General features: G+C 32.0%; 1 protein-coding gene across 1 annotated transcript; it reads left to right on the forward strand.

The window, feature by feature from the left end:
* The first annotated feature begins 2,449 nt into the window (after positions 1-2,449).
* Positions 2,450-10,581, forward strand: LOC116030561 (rac-like GTP-binding protein 5). Its single transcript, XM_031272847.1, has 7 exons — positions 2,450-2,626; positions 2,725-2,812; positions 4,301-4,410; positions 4,540-4,603; positions 4,824-4,888; positions 5,334-5,399; positions 10,292-10,581. Exons 1-7 carry the CDS (start codon positions 2,480-2,482, stop codon positions 10,388-10,390), a joined length of 639 nt encoding a protein of 212 aa, XP_031128707.1. The 5' UTR covers positions 2,450-2,479; the 3' UTR covers positions 10,391-10,581.
* Positions 10,582-12,261: the final 1,680 nt, after the last annotated feature.

Below are 12,261 nucleotides of genomic sequence, written 5' to 3' on the forward strand. Positions count from 1 at the left end.
CGTCGTTTTGATGCATGGATTACCATGCAATGTAGACCGCGATCCACAATAAAATTTACGCATAATTTTTGGATTAGAGTTCACAATGCAATATGAACCATAGTACATGGTATAATAATGGTATATGAGATGGGTTTTGCATGCCCACTAAAACAATAAAAATCTTTGCCAAAACCTACGCAACCCGCATCTAGAGAAAAAGAGTAAGTTTTTTTCTTCAATTTCTTTACTTTAAAATTATTATTTTTATCAACTAAAGTATTTAGTTTTAATGTTAAATTTCAATTTTAGTCCTAGATTTATAGGTGTCAGCCCACATTTTTTTTTTAAATCATGCCCGTTTGGTCCTAGTATTATTGTGGTATGACTATTTTTTGTTCTCCGTCAACAAAATCATTTAAATGTCGTTAAATACAAGGACATTTTGATTTATTCAGTTTTAAGTATTAAATAGTTTTTTTGTCCTAGATTTATATGTGTCATTTCATTTTATACCTTTTATTTTTCAAAACATTCATATTGGTCCTAACATTATCGTGGCATGACAATTTTTTGTCATTCGTCAACAAATATGTTTAAATGAGTTTAAAATTATATTATTAACCACTAAAAATCCTGCTTTTTTTCTTCTTGGTAATAGAATCACAAGTTTTCGTGAGTTTTTACGAAATATGGTGTTAAGAAAATAAAAGATGATGAGATAGGAGTCAGAGCAGTGATGGTGATGGAGGCAGAAGAGATGGGAGAAAGAAGAGCTCGGAGGACGAGGCCGCAGAAGGTGGAGAAATGGGAGGAGCCAGAGAGCCAGAGAGCATGAGAGTAGAGAAGAATCGTGTGGCAAAGAAATAGAGAGAGAAACAAATCTAGTAGGAACTTGAAACCGTTGGGTGATCCATATAATTAAAGATCCGACTAGTCTCACAAATTGAGTCAATGAGACAATCTCACATGAGTTTTTGTCATATATAATACAGAGTATATAATAATGAAGACAAGATTTTAAGTCATATATTTACAAAAATAAAATAAGTAACTATTTTTGTTTTAATTTTCTTAAACAAAATTGACCGTTACCAATAAAACTTGACAACTTGTCATATAAACTAATAAACCTTTCAAAATCTTCTTTTTTTTTTTTAATTTCAAAAAAAAAAGATTTTGGTATCCTGACAACAAAATAAAACTTGAGATATGCTTTTACTAAAATTTTCACTTACGTTTATCAACCAATTGGGAAACGCAAATTATATCGTGGACCTCGCATCAAAACGACGTCGTTTTGATTAATGAAAACAGACAGATGAATTCGCGCCACTCACTTTCAGTTCATATACACTGCAGTTACATTTCAACACAACTGCAGTTACATTTCAACACAACTGCAGTTACATTTCAACACAACTACAGTTACATTTTGATATAACTACAGTTTCATTCGATAATATAAAAACACAAATGTGAAACTGTTATTCAGTATCAGTTCATATACACTGCAGTTACATTTCAACACAACTAGAGTTACATTTCGATATAACTACAGTTTCATTCGATAATATAAAACACAAATGTAAGGTAGTATCTTTTGAGATGAACTGTAATGCCAATTACAGACGCCGTCTCCCACTTACTGAAACGACGTCGTTTTGGGACCACGGTCCACAATGCATTGTGGACCGCGGTCCACGATATAAGGACTGGTTGGGAAAGGTCATGAAAATATTCATATTAATATTTGAAAAAAAATGGATTAATTAATTGGATAATAAAATATGGTATAAGTATAATGACTTGGCCAGCCTTGAGACCAAAATTTCCGGGAGTCGACCCTCTCATTAGTCATAACCTTTTCCCTCGCTGACAGCTCAAAATAAAGTCACTTTACAACTTTCCCGCCGTGAAAGGCTCTGTTAGAAAATAGGAATTTATATGGTCGACTAGTCAAGTAGCATTGTGAATCTTGATTTAAAATAATGTCGTTTTGAACTTTAGATTTTAAAGAATTTTGTAGTTTTTTTTTTTTTTTGAAGCAAGAATTTTGTAGTTTTTTGTTGGTCATTTTTCTACACAACTAATAATTTATTTAAATATAGAATTTATACTTTTAAAATACAGAATTTTATAATACAAGACACAAAATTTCACAACACAAGATACATATACATGTTTTATAAAAAAAAAATTATAACATAAATTAGACAACCAAATCATCAGCGTCAAAATTAAATAAATGATTTTTCAAAAATGATGTCGTACATACAGAATTATGGTCTACAGTGCACTGTGGACGAGATGAACTCTAATCGAGGGTATAAGGATGATAGAAGATAATGTCATTCTCTGTGCTGTCCCCATACTTTCTCTTATTTGCATTTCTCTCCCCAACAACTTCTCTTAAAAAGACAATTCTTCAAATTCTCGCTCATTTTCTCTACACTGGAGTGGTCTCTCTTTCTGGGCAATTGAGCTGGGATACGACGAAATGAATGCCACAGGTGGAACAGCCTCTGCGGCAGCTTCTACAAGCACAACTGCGATAAGCAGGTTCGTCAAATGTGTGGCAGTGGGAGATGGAGCTGTTGGCAAGACTTGTCTTCTCATCTCCTACACCAACAACACTTTTCCAACGGTATGTTTATGCCTCTCTTTAGATTGTGATCGAGACTTTGTGATTGCACACAAACTGTTTGTGAAATTGCCTGTGCTCTTGAATTGCTTGGTTTCCAGGATTATGTTCCCACGGTTTTTGACAATTTCGGTGTCAATGTCATGGTTGATGGGAAGTGTGTGAATTTGGCTTTGTGGGATACTGCTGGTATGTGCCTTAGCTTCATGTTTCATGGTTTGGAATCTGAAAGTGCATAAATTTTGTTTGTTTAATTTAAAACAGTGTGTTATATTCCTTGTTATGGCAATTGTGGATTACATTATGGTGTTTTTGGTTCGAACATGAGAATCAAAATTGGAATGGAAATCAAATGGTTGAAAGTGTATTTGTTTAATTTAAAACAATGTATTATATTCCTTGTTATGGCGAATTAACTAAGGGGTGTTTAGAAAATGGCTTATCAGCCAAAGTTTAACTTGTTTGTCAGGTCAAACAATTAATATGAATATTTGGTAAGTAACTTTTGACATAGCTTATTAATACCAATAAGCTGAAAATGAAAATTCTACTTTGACCGTGTTTGGTAAATGGCTGTTGGCTGATTGAGTTGGCTGTTTGGGTTAGAATGAATGATTTGTTGATAATATTGGCTGATTGTAGAAAGTTGTTTGATAAATTAGTTGTTAGCTGATAGCTGTTTGGTATAATTTCTTTTCTCAAAAAGCTAATGGAAAAGGCTACTTTGAGTAGCCTTTTGAGTTTTAGCATTTTGGAGTTACAAAAAGCTTATTAACCAAACCACTAATAGTGGTCAAATAAGCCAAAATTGGCTGATAGGCTGATTATTTACCAAACAGGGCCTTTGAGTAACTTATTGATATCAGCTTATTCCATTTTAGTTTTAAAAGTCTAATTTACCTTTGATAGTTTTTTTTTTTTAATACAGCTCACTCTATTACAATCTAGTATACTTATGAACTCTCATATGGGAAAATCACTACATGCCATCTGAGCACAAGGTGTTTGGTTAATAGTTTTTGTTATTGTGGTGTTTACGTTTATTCAAATTTACATTTTTAATTATCAGAACCGATATATATATATATATATATATATATATATATATATATATATATATATAATTGTACTAACCGTTATGTTTAATTATTATTAACTACAAACTATTTTTTTTTATAATTATAAAATTATTAATAATAAAAAAGATAATAGTTAAAAATAATTAATAATAACACAACAATTACAATAAATTATAAAAATATTTTAAGAGTTAAGTAAAAAGCACAATATACTTATGTCTTTATATATCATTTTATATGTAATCAATTAAGATAAACAACGAATTTATCAAACACCTTTCTATAACCAGTTAATACTATTAGCTAGTCAAACAAGTTAACACAATCAACTATTAATTATCAGTTAAATAAATCAATCAGCTAATAACCAATTGCCAAACACCCTTTAGTCTAGGAATAATTTTATTTTTAAGGATAAAAAGCATGTGAATTCTCATTGTTCCAGTTATAGTTTCTTGCATAAATAGAGGAAATTAAAGCAATGATGGCCTAGCCCTGCAGAGTGCAAGCAGACATCATCAAGGATCAAAACCCATTATTTTTGTTAAAAAGATTTTTGAGAAGATGGTTTCCCAAAAACTGTTTGTAATTGTTACAGGACAAGAGGACTATAACAGGCTTAGGCCCCTTAGCTATAGAGGAGCAGATGTCTTCCTCCTTGCATTCTCTCTGATAAGTAGGCCTAGTTTTGAAAACATTTCAAAAAAGGTAATCCTTTTACAGAATTAGTTTTCCATTGCTCATTATTGTATCCAACAGGCTAGTGGAATTGAATTCTTGGATCATATAAGTGACCATAATTTTATTTTCTTGCTTTAATTCGTTATGTCGGAGAAGTGGGTTCCAGAGCTAAGGCATTATGCACCTTCAGTGCCCATTGTTCTAGTGGGGACCAAACTGGGTAACCATTCCTTCTTTCTTAAAGATTAATGTCTCTTAATTGTTCTAGTGGTAAAGTATGGATTAATGCACTTTCTTCTTTTTACCCTCTCTCACCAATTCAAAATCCTATAATTTACCACTCAGCTGCAGGGATTTTCTTTCTTTAGAGTAATGATTTCCAAGCCCCTTAAACTTTTTCTTTTACTTTCTTAATCTAATGGAGTTCATCTACACTGCAGATTTAAGAGAAGACAAGCAGTTTAAAAGGGATTATCCAGGGGCATGTACAATATCAACTGAGCAGGTGTATCATTCGTTCTTTTCTTGTGTTGAACAATGAACATCATATATATATATATATATATATATAATGTTCAGGTGAGAATCTATCTTATTGTGTGAACCGGAGAACCTGTGCACACCCTTGATGACTTGATGTTGCATCATCCAACGGGCTAGAACATTGTGCATGGAAAAAGTCAATCCAGAATGCGGTACACAATGTGTGTGCATTGTGTTTGTAGTGCACGACATGTCAGCATTGTGTTAATAGATGCCGTTCACTAATCTAGATAAATGGTTCAGATTAGTTCTCAGGTTCACATGTTAATATAGGTTCTCATATAGTCATATGAACCCCTCTCTATATATATAATTGTATAGTCTAACTATTAGTTTAGATTTTTAGTTGAAACGGAATACATAAAGTAACATTATGTATTGAAAACCTCTGACATTCTGTAAAACAGGGTGAAGAGTTGAGAAAGCAAATGGGAGCTGTGGCATATGTTGAGTGTAGTGCCAAAACACAGCAGGTAATTAATAATTTACCCTCCTTGATATATTAAAATGGATGATAGTTTACAGAACTAATAAATGAGTGGTGTTAGTGAATTATTTTGTTACTCTGTGTCCATTTCACCCTTGCCAAGTTAACCCTTGCCAAATGAATATCTTATGCAATTCAAAGTGATGTTAGATTATATTAAATATATTAAATATTACAATAAATGTAAATGATGGTACTGTTGTTTTCCCCTCTATTCTCTCTAGAAAAGGACCATTTTATTAAAGCAAAAAATAAATGTACATCTTTAATACGGAGTACTTCATATGGTGGTCTACAATTGAACGGGGAATGAACCCCTTTCTCGCCATCTATCAACCAAGTTAAGACTAAAGAAATCAAGAAAATACAAGTAAATCAACCTAGGCTATACAAAAAGAAACCTATCAACATGTAGTGATTTGCAAAATTAAAAATTAAAAAGACCAATCTAAAGAGTAAGTCCATCTCTTACCATGACACAAATTACTATGCAATATGATTCATTTTGTATTGTAGATCTTGGTCCAAATGACATTTAAATTAGAGTTAATTTCAACGGAGGTCTTTTATCTTTGGTAGCATTCTAAATTTAGTCTTAGACTACCATTTTTGTCATTTGACACTCCAGGCTATCATATTTTAACACTTTTGGTCATTCGGATGACTTTTTTGGTGAAACATTATTTTATGCAATGGTATTTTTTGTCTCTTCAATTATTTAAAAGTTATTTTCCCAATGAGTTAATTCCATCGGAGGTCCATTGGCTTTGGTGGCATTTCCAAATTTAATCTCATACAATAATTTTTGCCATTTAACACCCTAGACTATCATATTTTGAACACTTTTGGTAATTTCGACTTTTTCCGGTGAAATTCTATTTTACGAAATGGTATTTTCGATTACAAAGAAGAAACTTCTTTCTCTCTCTGTTTTTTTTTTTTTTTTTTTGGGCTCTACAACTATAATAAATGATTCATGGAATCATGAACTAAAATAATAGCGGTCAGACTGAAACCGATTGGGTGGCGACATCCTAAGCTTTCTGACTGCATTGCAAAATGATTCCCTCGCACCCGGAGGTCCTCCCATACTCAGTATCTCCATTGACGAATGACAATTTGGGGCCGGGTTGAAGGAGATGAAGACAAGAGTCGAGTGCAGGAGATGGTGCAACCCACAGTTGAAGAGACGAAAATCGAAAAAAAAAAACTGGCATAGAAAATTAAAAAAAAACGTAGAGACGAAAATGTCATGCCTAAAATAGGGTTTCACTTGAAAATGACATTGAAATGACAAAAAATGTCTAAAATATGATAGTCTTTGTTGTTAAATGACAAAAACAATTATTTATGACTAAATATGGAATAGCTACCAAAGACAAGAAACCTTTGCTAGAATTAACTCATTAGAAAAAATAAAAAAATTGAAGAGACAAAAATACCCTTACCTAAAATAGAGTTTCATTAGAAAAGTCATCGGGAAGGACCAAAATTGTCCAAAATATGATAGTCTAGGGTGTTAAATGACAAAAACAATAGTTTGAAACTAAATTTAGAATTACCACTAAAGATAAGGGACTTCAATTGGAATTAACTCTTTAGATTATGTACTTGCAGTTAATATATTGTGTCCTTTATGTAACTAAAGGTACGTAATAGATTAACTAAAGGTATATTATCTGAACATGGTTCACCATATCCATGGTGGACTCTGGTCCACAATATAACAATTGTTACCATGATATATAATTAAAAAAAAAGGTCCAAAAATAAGTTCAATGCTACCCGTGCATAAATGCAACCTACCAAGCAAAGTTAGTAGATCCATTGTCGCAAAGAACATCCTTAAAAACTTGAGGGATGTGATTAAGTGGAAGGGATTCATACATCCTTAACCAAATGTCAAGGGTTCGATCTTAGGCTTTGGCCAAAAGCCTTGTGGTCAAGCGGCATAGTTGTGGCTCTCCTAAGTGAGAGGTCACAGGTTCTATACTACATTGTAATAGAGTCAATAGTATTCAAAAAAAAAAAAGGCTTTGGCTAAATTCCAAATGGGTGAAAGCTATAGACGATATGCCCTCAATTGATAAAAATGGAACGTGGAAACTAGTAGATATTCCACGGAGTCACAAGGCGATTAATGTGAAATGGGTCTTCAAGATCAAAATGAAGTCAAATGGACACAGTGAGGTTGATCATTGCTTTAGTAGCCCAAAGGCAATGGAAGATTTACCAAATGGATGTCAAGTTGGTTTTCCTCAACGGCATATTTGATGAAGAGGTTTATGTAAAGCAACCACATGACTTTATACAACATATAAAGAATACAGAGTGTGCATACTCAAAAAGGCTTTATATGGCCTTAAGCAAGCTATCCACGAGCTTGGAATAAAAGAATATAATTGACGTGTTCCTTCAAGAAGTTGGTTTTAAAAGTGTCTATCTGATCATGGTTTATGTGTGAAGGCTAATTCTGGAGATTTTTTGTTGTTATGACCTTACGTTGGTGATGTGATTTTTACAAGTAATAATCACAAAATAATTGAATATTTCAAGAAGTCAATGATAAAGGAGTTCGAGATGTCTGATCTCGGCCTCATATCTTATTATCTAGGCATTGAGGTAGTTCCAAGAGAAGATGAAATCTTTATCAATTAGAAGAAATATGCTACTCACCTTCTAAAGAAATTTAAGATGCATGGTTCAAATCCTATTCGATCTCCTGTTGAAATAGGAACAAAACTGACAAAGGAAGGTGTTGGCCAAGATGTTGATACAACATACTTCAAACAAATTGTTGGAAGTCTCAGATATCTCACATGCACCAAACTCAATATTAGCTATGTATGTTGTGGGATTAGTTAGTAGATTTATGGAGTCCCTTTGGCAATCACATTTGCAAGTGGTAAAGAAGATCATACGCTACATCAAAGGAACTTTTGACTACAAACTATTTTACTCTCATCGTTTGAGGAAAATGATCTTGTTGGTTATTTTGATAGTGATTGTGGTGGAGATTTTGAGGAAAGAAAGAGTACCAGTGGTTACTGCTTTATGTTAATTAAATACTTTATGTGCTTATAACTTGAATGCGGAAGTGCAATTAACAATGAATCGCATGTAAATCAAATCAATCAACTAAACAATGTTCATGATCATGGATTTTTAATTAAAACAAGAATATTGATAAAGACTTACTTGATTCCATTGGAGATATCATCTCTAACTTGAATAATCAAGAATGTTTCACCTCTCTGATCTGTATGCCTTAATCACCTCCTGATGATATGGAGACTGAAAAACTTAGAGACTAGAAAACCTTATGATCCCTAGAGTTTTCTTGGGTATTTATAGATGTGATAAGAACCCTCTTTCAAGAGGAATAGGAAAGCCCCTTTTAGGAATAGAAATCCCTTTAGGAATGTGAAACCTCCTTTTAGGAACCCATAACATTTTCCAACACACATCTTTTAACCCTTATATACTTAAATTTTAACAGAATGAGAGGGAGGGAATTTCACACAGACCCTGTTTGGTAAATGATTGTTAGCTGATTGGGTTAGCTGATTTGGTTAGAAGGTATGATTAGTTAATAACATTAGCTGATTGTAGAAAGTTGTTTGATAGATTAGCTGATAGCTGATAGCTGTTTGATATAATTTCTTTTCTCAAAAAGCTAATTGAAAATGCTGCTTTGAGTAGCCTTTTGAATTTTAGTATTTTGGAGTTACAAAAAGCTTATTAACCAAACAACTAATAGTGGTCAAATAAGTCAAAATTGGCTGATAGGCTGATTATTTACCAAACAGGGCCACAATAATTCCGCCTTTATACATCACTAATCAACACCTTGAGTCCCTTATGTGGTTACAACCTTTATTATATAAATCAATGTTAGGAAATAATTATTTCTAACACTTTATGCTTAGAAAAACAGTGTGTGTTCGTGGTCTCCAAAGAAACAATCCATTGTTGCATTATCAACATGTGATGCTAAGTACATTGCAGCAACGTCAAGTGCATGTTAGGCAATTTCGCTTAGCAAAATAATAAGTCAATTATTAATTTAGCCAAAAATCTTGTATTTTATGGAAGGAGTTGAGTAAGCACATAGACAAACACTATTAAGGGGGATGTTGGACTGACATAATTCTGATTTATTATTTACTTATAAGTAATTCGCTTCTTCTGTTAAGATCCTATCTTATAGGAATTCTAATTTTATGTTTTGATCCTACTTTCTAGTTATCTTAAACACTATATAAAGGCATTTAGGACAAACTTTGTAATCACTAGTTTAAGTATAATCATCTGTAATAATATTTCTTTTGTTATTTTCTTTCTATCCAGTGTTTGCTATAATAATCGTTGCAACATCTGTTTCAACAACATACATCTATTTTGCAACTTTATACTTCGATTTTTGTATAATATTTATAATGTGTGTTAATTTGTAAATGTGTCATATGTGATAACACATATAAATGGATTAGTTGATATCAAATATATTATGTGCGTCAATTATGAAAAAAATACTTTTTTTTTTAGATATACATTCAGATAAATCATCTAGCCAATGTATTCTCTCTCTCTACACACAGACATATATATATATACACACACACACACACATAGAGAGATTACTTTAGATAAACATGAAATTAATTCAATAAAAAATATTTATAAATATTTTATAGAGTATATTAACTTATATTATAATATATGTTCCATTCAAACCATTATATCTCATTAATGATGTTTCATATTTTTTCATAAACAAATTTTGCCCTATTCAATTTGTTTTAACTTTTTGCTCCTATTCAACAATATTTTTGACCATGCAAATATGACGAAGAAACACAAATTATTTCACTGCAGAATGTGAAAGCTGTTTTTGACGCTGCAATTAAGGCGGTTCTGCAACCTTCAAAATCCAAGAAACAGAGAAGAAAATATAAAGCATGTCGTATTCTCTGATCAAATACATTTGATGTTATACTCCTCCTGCATGTATAGCTCTAAGATATGATTCTTAATTTCTCCATCTTTGGAATCCAGTCTTTGTTTTTTGTATTATAGTCAATTCATTCGATTATGTTTTCAATGTTTAGAAGTGTACTAATGTTCTAGTAGAATCTATGTAGTATACCATTGAAATTTGTTAGCTTTTCCCTCCTTGTACATGATTTCAGTGCTTTTACAAAAGAGGTATCTAGAAAGATGGGAATAATTATAGTATATTAATAAAAAATAAGAAGCATATGAAAGTTGGTGTAAATGCGAAAACTTGAATTATATATATATATATATATATATATATATATATATATATATTAAAACTCAAAGTATATTGGTTACAATGATGTGTGTAACTAATGTAGGAATTAAGGATACAATCTTTGGATATGAGAAGTCATTTGATTCTCTATTGGAAGTATGTTGAATTGTCCTAATTCCTTGTTGAAGAGCCTCCGGAGTTAAGTAGCTTGCTTGTTCTTCAATGAAGGGAGGGCTTCTAGATATATGTATCCTGACGATATACCGGCGGAGTTTCGATATGTAGATCTTCAGAACTCGCTTTTCTTTTAAAATGAAACCACTATTTATAGTGGTGAGTGTGTAGAAAAAATCTAACAAACACCATCATTTTGGATGATTCTCATATTTAATTTAATTATTTGAATTAAATATGAGAAATGTATCGGGACACCATCACATATAGGTTCATAATTTCTTATCTTCAAACCAATTTATATTATCCACAATTTCTAAAATTATGTGGTCCACATATAGTCTTAATGGGTCAAATCCAAGTCAAAAGCCGTCTATTAAGCAACCCAAGCCCAATAGCACACAAATCAACCCATTGTTTATTGAGTCTTGTTGAAACCGGTGTTGTTAAATGTTACACACATAGACAATGATTTTTAACCATTGTCTTTTCTATATAGAAAAGACAACGATTTTTTAAACCGTTGTCTATTGAGTGTTGTTGAAATCGGTGTTGTTAAAAGTCACGCACATATACAACGGTTTTTAATCATTGTCTTTTCTATAAAAGACAACATTTTTTAACTGTTGTCTATTGAGTGTTGTTGAAAGTCACAGGCATAGACAACGGTTAAAAAATGTTGTCTATTGTGTGTTGTTAAAACAAGTGTTGTTGAAAGTCACGCCGATAATATATAAGATAACGGTTAAAAACCATTATTCTCACATTCATAGACAACGGTTTTAAACCGTTGTTTTTAACCTGTTTTGATTTTAAGCATAATAATATAATAAAAACAATTTATCTAAACACTATAAATACCAAGGCATCAATACTTTAGTATAATCATCTTCTACTAGTATGTAAAGTATTTCAAAATACACTAGAATTATCATCTACTTCAAAGTACAATGAACAATTCCAATCACCAAGTCTAAATGTTCATAAAGTTTTAATCAAATGCATACCTACTCTATATAACTTGATACACAATATGTCCATCCGAAACACACTAAATGTGGAAATCAGAACTGGAAAGATTATTAAGCCTAATATTTTTAACTGCTTCACCATTTGAGTAGTTAGAGGCAGCAACTGCTTGAATATCATGGATACTGAGTTGCCTGGTAAGTTTTGAAAGAAGAGAAGATTGTTTCTTGACTTCTGAAAGCTTTCCCTCATGTGTTTTACATTATGGTCCTCTTGTAGTAGCTCTTCAATCCTTGTTGAACTTTGGGCACTGCCATCCAACAAATAAATACAAACTTATAATTTTAAAGTAGCAATAAAACCAACAAAAGCTCAAGACAACCCCATATATTCTTTGTATAGCTTCTCTCCCTCTCTTCAATTTAAA

Source organism: Ipomoea triloba, chromosome 9, assembly GCF_003576645.1.
Source record: "Ipomoea triloba cultivar NCNSP0323 chromosome 9, ASM357664v1".
NCBI classification, from domain to species: domain Eukaryota; kingdom Viridiplantae; phylum Streptophyta; class Magnoliopsida; order Solanales; family Convolvulaceae; genus Ipomoea; species Ipomoea triloba.